This window comes from Euprymna scolopes, chromosome 11 (genome assembly GCF_053919585.1).
Source record: "Euprymna scolopes isolate OS-2025 chromosome 11, ASM5391958v1, whole genome shotgun sequence".
Lineage (NCBI taxonomy): Eukaryota > Metazoa > Mollusca > Cephalopoda > Sepiida > Sepiolidae > Euprymna > Euprymna scolopes.
Window position 1 is genome coordinate 37,717,305 of NC_136492.1, and position 23,332 is coordinate 37,740,636.

General features: G+C 44.1%; 1 protein-coding gene across 2 annotated transcripts in view; it reads right to left on the reverse strand.

The window, feature by feature from the left end:
* LOC145287836 (galactoside alpha-(1,2)-fucosyltransferase 1-like) overlaps window positions 1–23,332 on the reverse strand; it is a 308,705-nt gene that overhangs the window by 110,237 nt on the left and 175,136 nt on the right. For both annotated transcript variants that reach the window (XM_080135707.1, XM_080135706.1), the window contains exon 2: window positions 16,691–17,063. In XM_080135707.1, the coding sequence (XP_079991833.1) occupies window positions 16,691–17,040 (350 nt within the window). In that variant the 5' untranslated portion in view covers window positions 17,041–17,063. The remainder of the gene's footprint in view (window positions 1–16,690; window positions 17,064–23,332) is intronic.

A 23,332-nucleotide genomic window follows, 5' to 3' on the forward strand; every position in this document is an offset into this window, starting at 1 on the left:
ACCATTGTAATACTTCTCCCTGATACGTGTCAGTGATTTTTACAGCATGCACACATGTAACCCTTGGACGCTTGATTCCATGACCATTGTCATACTTCTCCCTGATCAGTGTCAGTGACTTTTACAGCATGCACACACGTCACCCTTGGACGCTTGTTTCCATGACCATTGTCATACTCCTCCATGATCAGTGTCAGTGACTTTTACAGCATGCACACACGTCACCCTTGGACGCTTGTTTCCATGACCATTGTCATACTCCTCCATGATCAGTGTCAGTGACTTTTACAGCATGCACACACGTCACCCTTGGGTGCTTGTTTCCATGACCATTGTAATACTTCTCCCTGATACGTGTCAGTGATTTTTACAGCATGCACACATGTAACCCTTGGACGCTTGATTCCATGACCATTGTCATACTTCTCCCTGATCAGTGTCAGTTACTTTTACAGCATGCACACACGTCACCCTTGGACGCTTGTTTCCATGACCATTGTCATACTCCTCCATGATCAGTGTCAGTGACTTTTACAGCATGCACACACGTCACCCTTGGATGCTTGTTTCCATGACCATTGTCATACTCCTCCATGATCAGTGTCAGTTACTTTTACAGCATGCACACACGTCACCCTTGGACGCTTGTTTCCATGACCATTGTCATACTCCTCCATGATCAGTGTCAGTGACTTTTACAGCATGCACACACGTCACCCTTGGACGCTTGTTTCCATGACCATTGTCATACTCCTCCATGATCAGTGTCAGTGACTTTTACAGCATGCACACACGTCACCCTTGGATGCTTGTTTCCATGACCATTGTAATACTCCTCCCTGATCAGTGTCAGTGACTTTTACAGCATGCACACACGTCACCCTTGGATGCTGTTTTCCATGACCATTGTAATACTTCTCCCTGATACGTGTCAGTGATTTTTACAGCATGCACACATGTAACCCTTGGACGCTTGATTCCATGACCATTGTCATACTTCTCCCTGATCAGTGTCAGTGACTTTTACAGCATGCACACACGTCACCCTTGGACGCTTGTTTCCATGACCATTGTCATACTCCTCCCTGATCAGTGTCAGTGACTTTTACAGCATGCACACACGTCACCCTTGGACGCTTGTTTCCATGACCATTGTCATACTCCTCCCTGATACGTGTCAGTGATTTTTACAGCATGCACACATGTAACCCTTGGACGCTTGATTCCATGACCATTGTCATACTTCTCCCTGATCAGTGTCAGTGACTTTTACAGCATGCACACACGTCACCCTTGGACGCTTGTTTCCATGACCATTGTAATACTCCTCCCTGATCAGTGTCAGTGACTTTTACAGCATGCACACACGTCACCCTTGGAGGCTTGTTTCCATGACCATTGTCATACTTCTCCCTGATCAGTGTCAGTGACTTTTACAGCATGCACACACGTCACCCTTGGACGCTTGTTTCCATGACCATTGTCATACTCCTCCATGATCAGTGTCAGTGACTTTTACAGCATGCACACACGTCACCCTTGGACGCTTGTTTCCATGACCATTGTCATACTCCTCCATGATCAGTGTCAGTGACTTTTACAGCATGTACACACGTCACCCTTGGACGTTTTTTTCCATGACAATTGTCATACTTCTCCCTGATCAGTGTCAGTGACTTTTACAGCATGCACACACGTCACCCTTGGAATCTGTTTTCCATGACCATTGTAATACTTCTCCCTGATACGTGTCAGTGACTTTTACAGCATGCACACACGTCACCCTTGGATGCTTGTTTCCATGACCATTGTAATACTTCTCCCTGATACGTGTCAGTGATTTTTACAGCATGCACACATGTAACCCTTGGACGCTTGATTCCATGACCATTGTCATACTTCTCCCTGATCAGTGTCAGTGACTTTTACAGCATGCACACACGTCACCCTTGGATGCTGTTTTCCATGACCATTGTAATACTTCTCCCTGATACGTGTCAGTGACTTTTACAGCATGCACACACGTCACCCTTGGATGCTTGTTTCCATGACCATTGTAATACTTCTCCCTGATACGTGTCAGTGATTTTTACAGCATGCACACATGTAACCCTTGGACGCTTGATTCCATGACCATTGTCATACTTCTCCCTGATCAGTGTCAGTGACTTTTACAGCATGCACACACGTCACCCTTGGACGCTTGTTTCCATGACCATTGTCATACTCCTCCATGATCAGTGTCAGTGACTTTTACAGCATGCACACACGTCACCCTTGGACGCTTGTTTCCATGACCATTGTCATACTCCTCCATGATCAGTGTCAGTGACTTTTACAGCATGCACACACGTCACCCTTGGACGTTTTTTTCCATGACAATTGTCATACTTCTCCCTGATCAGTGTCAGTGACTTTTACAGCATGCACACACGTCACCCTTGGAATCTGTTTTCCATGACCATTGTAATACTTCTCCCTGATACGTGTCAGTGACTTTTACAGCATGCACACACGTCACCCTTGGATGCTTGTTTCCATGACCATTGTAATACTTCTCCCTGATACGTGTCAGTGATTTTTACAGCATGCACACATGTAACCCTTGGACGCTTGATTCCATGACCATTGTCATACTTCTCCCTGATCAGTGTCAGTGACTTTTACAGCATGCACACACGTCACCCTTGGACGCTTGTTTCCATGACCATTGTCATACTCCTCCCTGATCAGTGTCAGTGACTTTTACAGCATGCACACACGTCACCCTTGGACGCTTGTTTCGATGACCATTGTCATACTTCTCCCTGATCAGTGTCAGTGACTTTTACAGCATGCACACACGTCACCCTTGGACGCTTGTTTCCATGACCATTGTCATACTCCTCCATGATCAGTGTCAGTGACTTTTACAGCATGCACACACGTCACCCTTGGACGTTTTTTTCCATGACAATTGTCATACTTCTCCCTGATCAGTGTCAGTGACTTTTACAGCATGCACACACGTCACCCTTGGACGCTTGTTTCCATGACCATTGTCATACTCCTCCATGATCAGTGTCAGTGACTTTTACAGCATGCACACACGTCACCCTTGGACGTTTTTTTCCATGACAATTGTCATACTTCTCCCTGATCAGTGTCAGTGACTTTTACAGCATGCACACACGTCACCCTTGGACGCTTGTTTCCATGACCATTGTCATACTTCTCCATGATCAGTGTCAGTGACTTTTACAGCATGCACACACGTCACCCTTGGACGCTTGTTTCCATGACCATTGTCATACTCCTCCATGATCAGTGTCAGTGACTTTTACAGCATGTACACACGTCACCCTTGGACGTTTTTTTCCATGACAATTGTCATACTTCTCCCTGATCAGTGTCAGTGACTTTTACAGCATGCACACACGTCACCCTTGGAATCTGTTTTCCATGACCATTGTAATACTTCTCCCTGATACGTGTCAGTGACTTTTACAGCATGCACACACGTCACCCTTGGATGCTTGTTTCCATGAGCATTGTAATACTTCTCCCTGATACGTGTCAGTGATTTTTACAGCATGCACACATGTAACCCTTGGACGCTTGATTCCATGACCATTGTCATACTTCTCCCTGATCAGTGTCAGTGACTTTTACAGCATGCACACACGTCACCCTTGGATGCTGTTTTCCATGACCATTGTAATACTTCTCCCTGATACGTGTCAGTGACTTTTACAGCATGCACACACGTCACCCTTGGATGCTTGTTTCCATGACCATTGTAATACTTCTCCCTGATACGTGTCAGTGATTTTTACAGCATGCACACATGTAACCCTTGGACGCTTGATTCCATGACCATTGTCATACTTCTCCCTGATCAGTGTCAGTGACTTTTACAGCATGCACACACGTCACCCTTGGACGCTTGTTTCCATGACCATTGTCATACTCCTCCATGATCAGTGTCAGTGACTTTTACAGCATGCACACACGTCACCCTTGGACGCTTGTTTCCATGACCATTGTCATACTCCTCCATGATCAGTGTCAGGGACTTTTACAGCATGCACACACGTCACCCTTGGACGTTTTTTTCCATGACAATTGTCATACTTCTCCCTGATCAGTGTCAGTGACTTTTACAGCATGCACACACGTCACCCTTGGAATCTGTTTTCCATGACCATTGTAATACTTCTCCCTGATACGTGTCAGTGACTTTTACAGCATGCACACACGTCACCCTTGGATGCTTGTTTCCATGACCATTGTAATACTTCTCCCTGATACGTGTCAGTGATTTTTACAGCATGCACACATGTAACCCTTGGACGCTTGATTCCATGACCATTGTCATACTTCTCCCTGATCAGTGTCAGTGACTTTTACAGCATGCACACACGTCACCCTTGGACGCTTGTTTCCATGACCATTGTCATACTCCTCCCTGATCAGTGTCAGTGACTTTTACAGCATGCACACACGTCACCCTTGGACGCTTGTTTCCATGACCATTGTCATACTTCTCCCTGATCAGTGTCAGTGACTTTTACAGCATGCACACACGTCACCCTTGGACGCTTGTTTCCATGACCATTGTCATACTCCTCCATGATCAGTGTCAGTGACTTTTACAGCATGCACACACGTCACCCTTGGACGTTTTTTTCCATGACAATTGTCATACTTCTCCCTGATCAGTGTCAGTGACTTTTACAGCATGCACACACGTCACCCTTGGATGCTTGTTTCCATGACCATTGTAATACTTCTCCCTGATACGTGTCAGTGATTTTTACAGCATGCACACATGTAACCCTTGGACGCTTGATTCCATGACCATTGTCATACTTCTCCCTGATCAGTGTCAGTGACTTTTACAGCATGCACACACGTCACCCTTGGACGCTTGTTTCCATGACCATTGTCATACTCCTCCATGATCAGTGTCAGTGACTTTTACAGCATGCACACACGTCACCCTTGGACGCTTGTTTCCATGACCATTGTCATACTCCTCCATGATCAGTGTCAGTGACTTTTACAGCATGCACACACGTAACCCTTGGACGTGTTTTTCCATGACAATTGTCATACTTCTCCCTGATCAGTGTCAGTGACTTTTACAGCATGCACACACGTCACCCTTGGATGCTGTTTTCCATGACCATTGTAATACTTCTCCCTGATACGTGTCAGTGATTTTTACAGCATGCACACATGTAACCCTTGGACGCTTGATTCCATGACCATTGTCATACTTCTCCCTGATCAGTGTCAGTGACTTTTACAGCATGCACACACGTCACCCTTGGATGCTTGTTTCCATGACCATTGTAATACTTCTCCCTGATACGTGTCAGTGATTTTTACAGCATGCACACATGTAACCCTTGGACGCTTGATTCCATGACCATTGTCATACTTCTCCCTGATCAGTGTCAGTGACTTTTACAGCATGCACACACGTCACCCTTGGACGCTTGTTTCCATGACCATTGTCATACTCCTCCCTTATCAGTGTCAGTGACTTTTACAGCATGCACACACGTCACCCTTGGACGCTTGTTTCCATGACCATTGTCATACTCCTCCCTGATCAGTGTCAGTGACTTTTACAGCATGCACACACGTCACCCTTGGAGGCTTGTTTCCATGACCATTGTCATACTTCTCCCTGATCAGTGTCAGTGACTTTTACAGCATGCACACACGTCACCCTTGGAGGCTTGTTTCCATGACCATTGTCATACTCCTCCCTCATCAGTGTCAGTGACTTTTACAGCATGCACACACGTCACCCTTGGAGGCTTGTTTCCATGACCATTGTCATACTTCTCCCTGATCAGTGTCAGTGACTTTTACAGCATGCACACACGTCACCCTTGGATGCTGTTTTCCATGACCATTGTAATACTTCTCCCTGATACGTGTCAGTGATTTTTACAGCATGCACACATGTAACCCTTGGACGCTTGATTCCATGACCATTGTCATACTTCTCCCTGATCAGTGTCAGTGACTTTTACAGCATGCACACACGTCACCCTTTGATGCTTGTTTCCATGACCATTGTAATACTTCTCCCTGATACGTGTCAGTGATTTTTACAGCATGCACACACGTCACCCTTGGAGGCTTGTTTCCATGACCATTGTCATACTCCTCCCTGATCAGTGTCAGTGACTTTTACAGCATGCACACACGTCACCCTTGGAGGCTTGTTTCCATGACCATTGTCATACTTCTCCCTGATCAGTGTCAGTGACTTTTACAGCATGCACACACGTCACCCTTGGATGCTGTTTTCCATGACCATTGTAATACTTCTCCCTGATACGTGTCAGTGATTTTTACAGCATGCACACATGTAACCCTTGGACGCTTGATTCCATGACCATTGCCATACTTCTCCCTGATCAGTGTCAGTGACTTTTACAGAATGCACACACGTCACCTATAGACGCTTGTTTCCATGACCATTGTCATACTCCTCCCTGATCAGTGTCAGTGACTTTTACAGCATGCACACACGTCACCCTTGGACGCTTGTTTCCATGACCATTGTCATACTTCTCCCTGATCAGTGTCAGTGACTTTTACAGCATGCACACACGTCACCCTTGGACGCTTGTTTCCATGACCATTGTCATACTCCTCCCTGATCAGTGTCAGTGACTTTTACAGCATGCACACACGTCACCCTTGGAGGCTTGTTTCCATGACCATTGTAATACTTCTCCCTGATCAGTGTCAGTGACTTTTACAGCATGCACACACGTCACCCTTGGACGCTTGTTTCCATGACCATTGTCATACTCCTCCCTGATCAGTGTCAGTGACTTTTACAGCATGCACACACGTCACCCTTGGAGGCTTGTTTCCATGACCATTGTCATACTTCTCCCTGATCAGTGTCAGTGACTTTTACAGCATGCACACACGTCACCCTTGGAGGCTTGTTTCCATGACCATTGTCATACTCCTCCCTGATCAGTGTCAGTGACTTTTACAGCATGCACACACGTCACCCTTGGAGGCTTGTTTCCATGACCATTGTCATACTCCTCCCTGATCAGTGTCAGTGACTTTTACAGCATGCACACACGTCACCCTTGGAGGCTTGTTTCCATGACCATTGTCATACTCCTCCCTGATCAGTGTCAGTGACTTTTACAGCATGCACACACGTCACCCTTGGATGCTTGTTTCCATGACCATTGTCATACTCCTCCCTGATCAGTGTCAGTGACTTTTACAGCATGCACACACGTCACCCTTGGAGGCTTGTTTCCATGACCATTGTCATACTCCTCCCTGATCAGTGTCAGTGACTTTTACAGCATGCACACACGTCACCCTTGGAGGCTTGTTTCTATGACCATTGTCATACTCCTCCCTGATCAGTGTCAGTGACTTTTACAGCATGCACACACGTCACCCTTGGAGGCTTGTTTCCATGACCATTGTCATACTCCTCCCTGATCAGTGTCAGTGACTTTTACAGCATGCACACACGTCACCCTTGGAGGCTTGTTTCCATGACCATTGTCATACTCCTCCCTGATCAGTGTCAGTGACTTTTACAGCATGCACACACGTCACCCTTGGAGGCTTGTTTCCATGACCATTGTCATACTCCTCCCTGATCAGTGTCAGTGACTTTTACAGCATGCACACACGTCACCCTTGGATGCTTGTTTCCATGACCATTGTCATACTCCTCCCTGATCAGTGTCAGTGACTTTTACAGCATGCACACACGTCACCCTTGGAGGCTTGTTTCCATGACCATTGTCATACTCCTCCCTGATCAGTGTCAGTGACTTTTACAGCATGCACACACGTCACCCTTGGAGGCTTGTTTCCATGACCATTGTCATACTCCTCCCTGATCAGTGTCAGTGACTTTTACAGCATGCACACACGTCACCCTTGGAGGCTTGTTTCCATGACCATTGTCATACTCCTCCCTGATCAGTGTCAGTGACTTTTACAGCATGCACACACGTCACCCTTGGAAGCTTGTTTCCATGACCATTGTCATACTCCTCCCTGATCAGTGTCAGTGACTTTTACAGCATGCACACACGTCACCCTTGGAGGCTTGTTTCCATGACCATTGTCATACTCCTCCCTGATCAGTGTCAGTGACTTTTACAGCATGCACACACGTCACCCTTGGAGGCTTGTTTCCATGACCATTGTCATACTCCTCCCTGATCAGTGTCAGTGACTTTTACAGCATGCACACACGTCACCCTTTGACGCTTGTTTCCATGACCATTGTCATACTTCTCCCTGATCAGTGTCAGTGACTTTTACAGCATGCACACACGTCACCCTTGGACGTTTGTTTCCATGACCATTGTCATACTTCTCCCTGATCAGTGTCAGTGACTTTTACAGCATGCACACACGTCACCCTTGGACGTTTGTTTCCATGACCATTGTCATACTTCTCCCTGATCAGTGTCAGTGACTTTTACAGCATGCACACACGTCACCCTTGGATGCTTGTTTCCATGACCATTGTCATACTCCTCCATGATCAGTGTCAGTGACTTTTACAGCATGCACACACGTCACCCTTGGACACTTGTTTCCATGACCATTGTCATACTCCTCCCTGATCAGTGTCAGTGACTTTTACAGCATGCACACACGTCACCCTTGGACGCTTGTTTCCATGACGATTGTCATACTCCCCCCTGATCAGTGTCAGTGACTTTTACAGCCTGCACACACGTCACCCTTGGACGCTTGTTTCCATGACCATTGTCATACTCCTCCCTGATCAGTGTCAGTGACTTTTACAGCATGAAAACACGTCACCCTTGGACGCTTGTTTCCATGACCATTGTCATACTCCTCCCTGATCAGTGTCAGTGACTTTTACAGCATGCACACACGTCACCCTTGGAGGCTTGTTTCCATGACCATTGTCATACTTCTCCCTGATCAGTGTCAGTGACTTTTACAGCATGCACACACGTCACCCTTGGAGGCTTGTTTCCATGACCATTGTCATACTCCTCCCTGATCAGTGTCAGTGACTTTTACAGCATGCACACACGTCACCCTTGGAGGCTTGTTTCCATGACCATTGTCATACTTCTCCCTGATCAGTGTCAGTGACTTTTACAGCATGCACACACGTCACCCTTGGATGCTGTTTTCCATGACCATTGTAATACTTCTCCCTGATACGTGTCAGTGATTTTTACAGCATGCACACATGTAACCCTTGGACGCTTGATTCCATGACCATTGTCATACTTCTCCCTGATCAGTGTCAGTGACTTTTACAGCATGCACACACGTCACCCTTTGATGCTTGTTTCCATGACCATTGTAATACTTCTCCCTGATACGTGTCAGTGATTTTTACAGCATGCACACACGTCACCCTTGGAGGCTTGTTTCCATGACCATTGTCATACTCCTCCCTGATCAGTGTCAGTGACTTTTACAGCATGCACACACGTCACCCTTGGAGGCTTGTTTCCATGACCATTGTCATACTTCTCCCTGATCAGTGTCAGTGACTTTTACAGCATGCACACACGTCACCCTTGGATGCTGTTTTCCATGACCATTGTAATACTTCTCCCTGATACGTGTCAGTGATTTTTACAGCATGCACACATGTAACCCTTGGACGCTTGATTCCATGACCATTGCCATACTTCTCCCTGATCAGTGTCAGTGACTTTTACAGAATGCACACACGTCACCCTTAGACGCTTGTTTCCATGACCATTGTCATACTCCTCCCTGATCAGTGTCAGTGACTTTTACAGCATGCACACACGTCACCCTTGGACGCTTGTTTCCATGACCATTGTCATACTTCTCCCTGATCAGTGTCAGTGACTTTTACAGCATGCACACACGTCACCCTTGGACGCTTGTTTCCATGACCATTGTCATACTCCTCCCTGATCAGTGTCAGTGACTTTTACAGCATGCACACACGTCACCCTTGGAGGCTTGTTTCCATGACCATTGTCATACTCCTCCCTGATCAGTGTCAGTGACTTTTACAGCATGCACACACGTCACCCTTGGATGCTTGTTTCCATGACCATTGTCATACTCCTCCCTGATCAGTGTCAGTGACTTTTACAGCATGCACACACGTCACCCTTGGAGGCTTGTTTCCATGACCATTGTCATACTCCTCCCTGATCAGTGTCAGTGACTTTTACAGCATGCACACACGTCACCCTTGGAGGCTTGTTTCCATGACCATTGTCATACTCCTCCCTGATCAGTGTCAGTGACTTTTACAGCATGCACACACGTCACCCTTGGAGGCTTGTTTCCATGACCATTGTCATACTCCTCCCTGATCAGTGTCAGTGACTTTTACAGCATGCACACACGTCACCCTTGGAGGCTTGTTTCCATGACCATTGTCATACTCCTCCCTGATCAGTGTCAGTGACTTTTACAGCATGCACACACGTCACCCTTGGAGGCTTGTTTCCATGACCATTGTCATACTCCTCCCTGATCAGTGTCAGTGACTTTTACAGCATGCACACACGTCACCCTTGGATGCTTGTTTCCATGACCATTGTCATACTCCTCCCTGATCAGTGTCAGTGACTTTTACAGCATGCACACACGTCACCCTTGGAGGCTTGTTTCCATGACCATTGTCATACTCCTCCCTGATCAGTGTCAGTGACTTTTACAGCATGCACACACGTCACCCTTGGATGCTTGTTTCCATGACCATTGTCATACTCCTCCCTGATCAGTGTCAGTGACTTTTACAGCATGCACACACGTCACCCTTGGAGGCTTGTTTCCATGACCATTGTCATACTCCTCCCTGATCAGTGTCAGTGACTTTTACAGCATGCACACACGTCACCCTTGGAGGCTTGTTTCCATGACCATTGTCATACTCCTCCCTGATCAGTGTCAGTGACTTTTACAGCATGCACACACGTCACCCTTGGAGGCTTGTTTCCATGACCATTGTCATACTCCTCCCTGATCAGTGTCAGTGACTTTTACAGCATGCACACACGTCACCCTTGGAGGCTTGTTTCCATGACCATTGTCATACTTTTCCCTGATCAGTGTCAGTGACTTTTACAGCATGCACACACGTCACCCTTGGAGGCTTGTTTCCATGACCATTGTCATACTCCTCCCTGATCAGTGTCAGTGACTTTTACAGCATGCACACACGTCACCCTTGGAGGCTTGTTTCCATGACCATTGTCATACTCCTCCCTGATCAGTGTCAGTGACTTTTACAGCATGCACACACGTCACCCTTGGAGGCTTGTTTCCATGACCATTGTCATACTCCTCCCTGATCAGTGTCAGTGACTTTTACAGCATGCACACACGTCACCCTTTGACGCTTGTTTCCATGACCATTGTCATACTTCTCCCTGATCAGTGTCAGTGACTTTTACAGCATGCACACACGTCACCCTTGGACGTTTGTTTCCATGACCATTGTCATACTTCTCCCTGATCAGTGTCAGTGACTTTTACAGCATGCACACACGTCACCCTTGGACGTTTGTTTCCATGACCATTGTCATACTTCTCCCTGATCAGTGTCAGTGACTTTTACAGCATGCACACACGTCACCCTTGGATGCTTGTTTCCATGACCATTGTCATACTCCTCCATGATCAGTGTCAGTGACTTTTACAGCATGCACACACGTCACCCTTGGACACTTGTTTCCATGACCATTGTCATACTCCTCCCTGATCAGTGTCAGTGACTTTTACAGCATGCACACACGTCACCCTTGGACGCTTGTTTCCATGACGATTGTCATACTCCCCCCTGATCAGTGTCAGTGACTTTTACAGCCTGCACACACGTCACCCTTGGACGCTTGTTTCCATGACCATTGTCATACTCCTCCCTGATCAGTGTCAGTGACTTTTACAGCATGAAAACACGTCACCCTTGGATGCTTGTTTCCATGACCATTGTCATACTCCTCCCTGATCAGTGTCAGTGACTTTTACAGCATGCACACACGTCACCCTTGGATGCTTGTTTCCATGACCATTGTCGTACTCCTCCCTGATCAGTGGTATTCTTTGACGGGTGCTTCTTTGCAATTGTGTGGCCTTTTCAGTCATCAGGAGCATGCACGTCCACTACTCCTGCATCATGACCATCTTCTGTTTCATCATTGGGTATCAGACTTTTCAACATGCTATCTGAAGATGTGCTGTTGGAGTCTACTTCTGACAAGAGTATAGTGTATCAAGGACGCAGGTCCTTCATGTGTCAGAGCATCCCATCCACCAAGATGGACTGTGAACTAATTATCTTGATTATCCAGCTCTGGCAAAATCTCATGGTATACTGACTCTGTGGTGCCTTCACCCACACATAGTCTCTAATTTAGTATGAACTATGCTCGAGGCCTGCTACTGGGGGTATAACATTGATTACTTTCACCCGGATCTCGTACCAATATATAGCATTGACAGGTGAGGTCAAAAATGACTCGTCGTTTTTTGAAGTCACATAACACCAATAAACCACCTCTGGTACAGAGCAGTGCATTCTAGCCGTGATCCGTTTCGCAGTGCGATGACATCACTCTGCACAGTAAGTAAGAAAACACAGTAAGTCACAAAAGTTATGAAATCTCAAGTTCACACCCCATTCATCTGCAAATGTCCTGAATTCTTTGCTGCAGAAAGCTATGTCGTTATCTGTCAGTAGTTCACAAGGTGGGCCACATTCAAAAAAGACCATTCCGAGTGGACAAATTATAGTTGCTGAGTCTTGCCATACTAATTGCCTCCACACTGAAAACCTTGACTGGCCACAATCCACAATAGTTGGGAAATGGTAAGCATCATAATGTATGATGTCCATTCCCCACCATTGGTAATTGCTGCTCACCTCCATTTGAACTGTCAATGTGACAAGGCAAACTCTTTGAGCAAGATAAGCAGTGTGTCGCACTTCTGGATGTCCACTATGATCTGGGCCGCATCTATCTCAGTGACATGCACTGTACCGATCAGTGGTTTGGATTCTGCATGCTTCTTCATGGCATTGAACCATCATTGTGGCACATGCATCAATTGATTGGCCATGTGAATTGACGCAACCGATGTCACATCTGCTGAGAGCTCATATTCCTTCACTAATTCTTTGAAGGTCTTTAATCGTCTTCTAATGAACATCTCACTGGCAGCCTTGGTATGAACTTGTGCTTTCCCACTGAGTGTCTGACATACAGTTGTGTACACACGCAAAGTCAGTCTTTATGTTCAACACCTTGGTCTGCTACTGGAGTAACAAGTTATTTCCCCTCAACACGGCATCCAATTCAGCCAGATTTATATGCTGCACAGCGTTCTCAGGTTACAGCCAACAAGCATCCTCCACCACAGTTTCATCTTTTTCCAATGCCAATCATTCTGTATTACTGTGTCCACCGTCTCACACATATGCCGGAGTAGGGAGTCTGTCATATGTCATTCCAGCCGTTTGTAATTAAACAGGCTCTTTTCTTTATTACTCCACATGCCACACGCAGCCATACAAGCTTTCCACACAAGAAAAATATGTTGTGTTATGATGTTGGGAATTTCTGGGATTGTGTTCCCTCATTTCCAGTGCAGGACACCGTACCATCCTCAAACCATTCCAGGTTCTTACATTCTAGCCCTAATCGAGCTAAATATTCCTGAACTCAAGGTGCAGGCACAACATCTTTGTCAACAAAGATATCATCAATATAAGCCGAGTCGTGCGGTCCACAGCTTCCTCCTGCACTAGCACCCTACTAACAATAGCCTTCATGAGGGAAGCAATGTTCAATATCCGGGAGCTCCATTTTTACATCTTGGTGGGGGAGTAAGCTGACACTGATGCCTCATCCCCTTGTTCATTTCCCATATCCAATGTTTCTGCATTGGTAGCAATGGGTTCCACGTCTTCAGCAATCTCTTGCTATGTGACCTTTACAGCCCCATCTGTAGCAGTTTCCTCCTGTGCCTGGCTATACCTGGTAGAAACAGCAGATTCACCATTGAATGGACTGCTGCAACACATGATGGCTTTGATTTCTGGATGACATCAGCACATTTGTTCTTGCTATTAGGTCACCCATGCTTAGGGCTTCAATTTTTAGTGCCTGCTGGAATTCGATAGAAATAGCATCAGGGAACCCCGTGACAAAAACCAGTTTGGTAAATTTTTCTAATTTGACTTCCTAGAAACCAGCCAGTCCAATCAACCATCTGATATTGTTCATGTAAACATCCACCTGCTCGCCAACCCATTTCACCATGGTTAACTTCCTATAGGCTGCCCATGAATGCCCTCTTTAATCAAGTTTCTATCCACTCGACGTTCAATTGGTCAATTTCGCTCATCTCCAAGTAGAGGAGCAATGCATCCCCTCCAGATACAATAGCAGTAGGCTTGCCACATCATCTCTTTTGAAGTCTCACTACCAACTTAACTTTTTCAGCCATGCCACTACGTCTCTCTCTTGCCAGTAAATGGCTTCACCATGTTGTTATTTAGTTATATCTTCACCATGATAACGGCCGAGATAGCTTGAAATGTTGAGGTTTTCCTTTGAACTTCTGAATATCATTAAAAAGTTTTTCTTCAGCTTGCAATGTTCTCTGTACACACAAAAATGGCAATCTTTTTTCTTTTCCCATTTCGACATTCCTAGAAAGTCTGTATTTCTTTCTTCCCACTGACATGCGAATTCACCATACGTTAAAATGACTCTGCATGAACAAAAAAACGTTTTCACCAATGAAAGAAATACCGCCTTTCTATATACCTAAATTCGACCACGTCTTAATTTGCATATGTCACATTTTTGTTTTCTATCAGTAGAGTTTCAAGTTTGAGTGTGTAGGGGACTAGAGTATAATACCCCAGCTCCCCACAAGAAAATAATGAAACGAATGGAATTGAAGGAAACAAAGACTCAATTGATGGATAATTTGGTTGTTTGGTTGTTTTGTTTTACGGCATATCAACCCTTTTCAGGTTATTTAATGCTGAATCTGGTGATTTTGGAGAACGATTTTTTAATATAGTATATTTGTTTTTTAAGTCGTATTCTATTTTACCCATAGTTGGGACCCTAACAGGTGCTACCACTCCGGGTCAGAGTGGATCTGGGAGCAATGGCAATTAAAGGGTGGCTCCACACTCCCTAAGGCCTGAAAGCTGGGGCCCTCACCATCGGATATAGTTTAAGGTCATATCCAGGACCGTAATTGATGGATAAGATAAACGTCGTTTATTTACTGTTGAAAGAATGTTTTAGTTATAACATGTGTTCATGTCCACGCATGTATAACCAATGTTCTTTGCGGGACTGGTATTGTAGAAAGAATAGGAAATGTGTGTTCATCTCAAGTTCGATCACTATCGTTTGTTCGTGCATGGGAATTGAAGTGAGTGTTGTAGTGGAAGCTGAAATGATAGTCCAGCGTGTAGATAAAGAAGAGGATATGAGAGTTGACGTAAGTTAGCAGTCAGCTACGTGAAGGTGTTCTCAGGGGCCAGTAGTAGATAGAGAAAGAGTGTAGGTACTGTCTGTTGGCTCGTGCCCCATACATAGTCACAGGGGACATGAAGCGCGCGAGCGTGCACCTCCCGAAAGGGAGGTGGCTGGTTAGCCCAACCTCTCTGGTCGAGAGCTGGTCCTAAAAGAAAGAAGTCGGTTATTGCTCTTTGTTTTATACTCGTTTCCGGAGTGTCTTTTGCGCATGTGTATATTTCTTTTGAAAGCGGAAGTGACGTCGTCCATGTGTGCGTTCGTGTGCATGTGTGTGAGTACATATGTGTGCGTTAGCGTGTGTGTATATACACGTGAATGTGAGTATATGTACGCGAACGTGAATATATGTATGTGTGTGGACGTGGGCGCATATGTTTGTGTGTGCGTATGTATATGACATAGCTTGAAATGTGAATGTGTGTTTTTGTGTGAGACTAGAAGAGGTTCGTACAAGTGTTGTTAACATTTTACACTATGCACACACCATCTTTAAACACTTGTTTCCATGAGCGTTGTCACAATGATATCTCTAACTCCATTCAATTACATTATTGACTGCATTCTTGATTATACACTTCAGGGCAATCAGCCGGATAGCCGATAAGGAAGAAGGTGAGTGTGTCAGATTATGGCCTATTCTTATGGCATCATATTGTTGGAGTCAACTAGGAATGAAATGCAGGTTGTGTTCACAGGCTGCAGGCGGCTAAGATTCTCTCCTCTTTGATTTTTACAAAGGTATGAGTACCACTATTTTTGAATAGGTCTATTTTGGAGGATATGGAGTCATTTTTGTATCCAACTGAAAAAGGTTGATCATTGAGTTGGTGCTACTAAATTTGCCTTTGCTCACTTCTATTAATGAGAACGTCAAGATCTCTATCAACCAAGAGGTATATCTACCAATCTGACAACTAGTCAATCCCTCCTCTATCAGCGTAAGACATGGCTAGATCAGTAGAAGTTGGAAATCTTTACCAATGATTGCCTACACTGCATTCTGTGTTACTTATAGACTGTGCCAATTGCCATTTACTGCAAATAAACAATTGTGCCAAAATCACTACCTCATAATCATCAATACATTTATAAGAAAATATTAAATATAAAGATAATAAAGGCAAACCTTATTTTCTTACCTGATAAAATTCCTGAGACTTTCCACACCACCAACATAACTGTCCAATTCAAAGACAATCCAAAGCTCAAGATCATCAGGAATAAAAGTGACCATTTGATTTCTTCCAGCAATACCTAAAATGGATGCATACTGAAACATGTGGTTTCCAAGACGACCCCAGAAAGGAACTGTGATGCCGACTTTGCCAACATCCTTGGCTATTTGTGAAGGACGTTGCTGTTTCAGAAGCCATGGCAAGTTGCTATAGAATTTGAAAATAAATACAAAAAAAATAACAATAGCTAATGCTGTAACAGGTTTACGTCGAATCAACATTGCTGCATCACTAAAACACCTGGCAACTGTCATCTTTGTGCAGAGATCATTATCGGCTGAAATATAAAAAATATAAAAAATTTAAGATTGGCTTTCTTATTAGGAACAAACATAATATTTAAGACAAAAACTTAAAAAATCTAAATGTATTCTACACTTTAGTGTTTATAATCTACAATCATGGAAGATCAATGAGAGAATTGATTTATAGTAAAATGTGTTTGTTTTTTCACTGTACTTTTTTTTTCAAAATAAAATATATCGATTTTGTCTTCTTAAAAGAACATTAAGTAGAAAATTCTAGAGTAGGCTCTTAAGAAACCCAATATATTAACATAGTTGGAATATAATCTAAAAGCAAATACATTTTGTGAACTCCAACAAATCCTGGCCTTTGTGAAATCTTATTTATCAATGAAAAGTGCACAAATTTAACTATGGTTCCCTGACAAACCTTAATCTTAGCCTTTGTGAACCCCTATACATCAATTAATATGATCTCTTATAAACGCTCCATGCCTCAACCTTTCCTTTGTGTGCCTAACATCAAACAGAAATTCCAAGAACAGAGTTTTTTTCCAAGAACTTTTCATCTGTGGAACATGTTACTACAGAATTGTTTCCCTACATGGTCATTTTAAAGTTATTGTTTTTAAGTTATTAAAAAATAGTTGTTAGAAACAGACCTCATAAGTTATCAAATTTTGTTCATTCTATTCAGCATTGTCAATCCTCTCATAATATTCTTCATAATTCAACAGAAAATTCATTCATTTCATTAACCCTTACACTTGGGTGGCTTTTAGCCTTGATAAGTGATGACTCATAACAAAACCTGTGCACTTTTGTGAACTACTATGCATTCATTAACATGATCTCTTGTGAACTCCCTTTGAACAAAATAAGCATGACTCTGTATTTTTTTGTACATACTTAAGCTCTTACTCTTAGTCTCTATAAGTCAAAACTATCTGAAATGTCATGTTTCCATTCTCCCTAGTAAAACCCATATCCAAAACTGAACCTGATTGTCCCAATATGTGGTTAGAAGCTAAGAAAAAACAAGTCTTACCGTGGGTGCTCAGCGAGTGAGTTCAGGCCGAGAAAAGCAAAAACAAAGATGGCGGCCAGCATTTTATTACATGCATTCTCACATAATCTTGTGTGCGCGTGAAGCTGGAAACTGACAAAACGAGCTTCATTTCTCGCTGCTGAGCGATTCTAGATCGGGCAGGAGATAGAGCGCAACGGGAGTGGAGATACTTTCTGAAATTATAATCCTTTTTTGTGTGTCTGAGGTGAACCCCCACCCATTACAGAGGTTCAAGCTATTTCAATGATGGCCAACGCTGGCTTAAGCAACATGATTAAGCCTTTTAATGGCGACGGTGATGTGGTGGCGTGGCTTAAAAAAGTGGACCTTGTGGCAAGGATTCAAAAGTTGGACGATGTGGCCGCAGTAATACCACTGTTTCTAGAAAGGGACGCACTGGCCCTCTATTTGGAGCTCAGTGAGCAAGAACAGGGTGACACGAACGCCATCCAGGGTCGACTGATCAAAGCTTTTGCAGAGGGGCCTTTCGAGGCCTTTAATAAGTTGAAGGAGAAGAGGTGGTCTGGTGAAACTGTTGATATCTACGCGAATGAAATAAGGAGATTGGTTGAGTTGTCGGGCATCAGGGGACATGCCACGAGTCACATAGTCAAAATGACATTCATTACCGGATTCCCGGAAGAGATATCGAAACGTTTGCAGCAGGTCCTGAGAGTAGAGATGCTGGATGTGAGTGAGCTGCTCAAAACTGCAAAGATCTTGGCGAGCACCCAGCCCATGAAGTCTGGAGGGACAACAGTAACGGCACAGCAGGATATGGGCAGGAATCTGCCGAACCCGAGGGTGGCATGCTTCGAATGTGGGGGACCAAACATGAGAAGAGACTGCATGAAGTTCTTGCAACAGACAGTGTGTTATAAATGCAATCGGAGAGGCCATTTAGTGGTGAAACGCATGAGTTCATGAAACTGGCAAGGGGAAGCCGACGCACCAGCGGCCGCCCCGATTCGGGAATAGTGGCGCACTCGCAGCAGATGCCCAAGCAGAAGATTGTGGTGGAAGAACGGGGAGTTATGGCCCTGATCGACACTGGCTGTACCACTACCATGGTGCACACGACCCTGGTCGGAAGATGGAAAGGGAAGGGTGGAGTAGTGGCATTCGATGGGCTGCGAGTGAAGTGTCGAGGGAGGAAGACCATCACTATTGATATTGCTGAACACCAGATGAGGGTCCATGCAATTGTCACCGATCATCACCGATATACTGCTGCCTTGGATAGATGACGTTGAGTCTGACATTTTGCCGTTGATGGCCGTTCTGCAACCAACTAAAGGAAAGTAAGACCGGTCCTGGATTTCCGAGAGCTGAACCAACATATTAAGTGCCATACGGTAGATGTGTGTAGTGAGACCATTAGAGAATGGAGGCAAATGAATGGCGCGTCTACGTTGGTAGATCTAAAATCTGCCTATTTGCAACTCCGCATCGCCAAGAAGCTCTGGAAATACCAGTTAGTCAGTTATAAAGGCAAAACCTACTGTCTTACGCGAGTGGGGTTTGGGTTGAATTCGGCACCCAAGATCATGTCAACCATCCTCAGAAAGATTCTGGAAACAATGGGAAAAGGAGATGGGGCAGTGAGTTCATACATAGACGACATTCTTGTGAATGAGATTCTGGTAACTGCCAAGGAGGTGGTGGCTCATTTGAAAAGGTTTGGGTTGGTCACCAAAGTGCCTGAAAAATTAGACGGAGGGGATGCTTTGGGGCTAAGGCTGGAACGAGGTGCGTCGGGCAGCCTAGAGTTTCGCAGGGGGAACGAGATCCCACAACTGAATCAAGAGCTCAACAGACGGGAACTTTTTTCCCTATGCAGGAAGTTGATCGGACATAACCTCGTTGCTGGATGGCTTAGACCAGCATGCAGCTACATAAAGAGGCATGTCGAAGGAAGAGGATGGAATGATAAAGTGGGAGGAAGAACTGTTGCCATGATGGAAGAGCTCTTGAAAGAAGCAGAACGGCAAGACCCAGTCCGGGGAACCTGGAACGTACTGCGAACATTGGATGGAGTCGTGTGGTGTGATGCAAGCAGCATTGCAACAGGGGTCGTTTTGGAAATTGGAGAAGTGGTTGCAGAAGATGCAGCCTGGTTAAGGAAGAAAAATTATGTCAGCCACATCAATATAGTGGAATTAGATGCGGTAATCAAAGGAGTCAATCTGGCCTTGAAATGGGGACTGCGTGACATCTGCATCAAAACAGACTCTGCCACAGTGTTTGCTTGGCTAAAGTCCTTCATTTCAAGCGAAAAAAGGATAAGAACGAAAGGGGCAGTTAGTGAAGCGCAGGCTTGGGATGCTAGCTGAGCTGATGCAGGAGTTTTGTTTGACGCTTCGCATAGACATGGTGGCTTCTAAGAAGAACCAAGCAGATGCTCTCATGAGAGTGAAGAAAAGTTGGCTTTTGCCAAAGAAAGATGTTGTTGCTGCATCGGATCTAGATGATGTTGGCGTGCGGTAGAGAGGACGTGGTACTTGGCGAAGAAAGTCGACCCGAGTGTAACCAAGGAGCAAGTGAGGAAAGTGGTTAGGACATGCGACAGATGTCAGTCGATTGATCCTGCTCCAAGCATGCATTAAGCTGGTCAATTAGGTGTGAGTGGGACCTGGGAGAGACTGGCATGCGATGTCACCCATTACAGGGGTGGACTTTACCTGACCATGATTGACTGTGGGCCCAGGCGATTTTCCCTATGGAAAAAGCTACGTGAAGGAACAGGTAATGAAATAGCGGCAATCCTCGATGAGGTGTTTTTGGAGCGAGATCCCATGGAAGAGTTGTTAACCGACAACGGGACCGCATTCAAGTCAGTAGCAGTGAATGAGGAGGTGGAATATCCAACAATTTTTCAGAGCTGCCTACAGACCCAGTGACAATGGGATTGTGGAGAGAAACCACCACACCATAAAGGCAGTTGCGGAAAGAGGAGGCACCTCATCTGAGCAAGCCGTCTACTGGTATAATATGTCACCTAGATTGGGACAAGTGCCAGAGACGGTTCTGCAACTGTCAACGTTCGCATATTCCTGGAGACATCCCAGGGTTGAGCCGGCAAGCAGAGAGGCAGAGGCCACAGGGACCATTAAATTCAGGGATGAGGTATGGGTGAAGCTACCGTGGGCGCGCTGCACCACACAATGGAGTAGAGATGCGTGACTGGGAGGAAAACTAGAAACAACATTGTGGTGGATGGAGTACCGAGGCATATTCTCGACATCAGACCAGTGGAAGGTGAAGCAATGGAGGGAAATGTGCAGCAACAGGAGGAGGACGAGACACCTCAGAGGCCAAGTAGAGAGAGGCGACTGCCACAATGGATGAGAGACTACGAAATATGATCTTGAGATTAGGGAGGCATGTGGTTAGAAGCTAAGAAAAAACAAGTCTTACCGTGGGTGCTCAGCGAGTGGGTTCAGGCCAAGAAAAGCAAAAACAAAGATGGCGGCCAGCATTATATTACGTGCGTTGTCGCATAATCTCGTGTGCGCGTGAAGCTGGAAACTACAAAACAAGCTTCATTTCTCGGTGCTGAGCGATTCCAGATCGGGCAGGAGAGTAGGCGCAACGGGAGCGGAGATACTTTCTGAAATTATAATCCTTTTTTTGTGTGTCTGAGGTGACCCCCCCCCCCATTACGGAGGTTCATTCAGTTTTGGTACAATCTAATTTCTGGTAATTATGTTGGCATTTTTTGGCATGGTTATGGAAGCAGTCAGAAAAAGCAAATCCAAAGACTGCCAGGAGATAAATTCAAGAGATGACGTTTTAATTAAACAGGACAAAAACAATGAAAACAAAACAGTAAAACAAGAAGAAAATTTAATTTAATTAGAAATGGATAAAAAATTATTTTTCAAGAAAAGTATATAAAAGTTTTGCATTTTTTTCTCTTTAGGAAAAGATTTCAAATAAATAATCATTTTTCTATGATGGAAACAAAGGGGAAAAGATCAGTATAAATAATTTTTTTTTTCAAGAAACGTTAAGGTGTTTTAATAACTACTTTTATTTTTACAAAATATATATATATATTTTGTTTTTTGGGGGGAGAGGCCTCTGTAAAATTGCCAAGTTGTGGTATTTGAGCCATGGTTACTTGACAGCAAAAAAAGTATCAGTTCTCTTGCATTTCATATTCGTGCATTTCATATTCGTGCCTTACCATGCAAACTTATCTGTGCATTACTTGCAGTCATCATCTTGCACATATAGTAACATTTTTTTAGCTAGAATTTTTCTATTTTGACAGAAGGCAATGAATTCTTTGGGAGACTGAATGTGAGCATATAGCATAGAATGAGTTTTTTCTTGTTTGATGAATTTCACAATTTCATTGAAACTTGTCGTCTGCTGACAGCTGATTGACATCTTCAGACCCCTTACTACTGAAAGATGTTGATGTGAAGTTGCCAGAAATTCAGTCATATTCTGGATAAGTACCAAGGTTTTTTTTTTTATCCAAAGCAATGCTTCATTGTTCAAAGAGAGAAAAAAACAAAATATATTGTAACACATCAAGCATAAAATAACTTTGCATTTATAATTGTAAAGGAAGGGGAAAAAAAAAAATAAAAATAAACACCTAAAATACGCATTCATTTTTTAAAATGGCAACTTTCTCAATATAAAAAGCACATCTTTTGTCTGTATCTTATACATTGCATATTTCCAAATTTTACTATGTGCATTTACTTACATACTTACTTGCTTTATCCGGAATTTGTAGATACCAGCTATTCTCTCCCCTTAGATTTTTTTTTTTCATTTAGTGTCTTTTAATAACTCCTGATATTTTCTGAAGTAATAATCTGAAAATTTCCGTTGACCTCTTTTTTGCCCTCTATTTTTGACGCCCTTTAACGTCATCTTGTCTGGGTCATTTGGACATTTGCTTTTCTATTTTATATTTAATTCAATTATCATTCAAACTTTTTTATTCCTCTTCTTCTTCACTCACCTTTCTTAATTACACTTTGTCTCAGCAGCCGAGTTTAACGCATATCTTATTTTTCTTTTAATAATATTATTGGAATTCTTTCCCATTTCTCCTTGTACCTATTTGTGAATTATTCCACGGATTTTAGCCTTTTGGATTATTTTGGACCATCTTCCAATTACGCGATTTCCTTGGATTTTACTTGTGCAAATGGAAATTTAACTAACTTTCTTGGATTTACATTTTTGAATTTTACCGTCATTGGATAC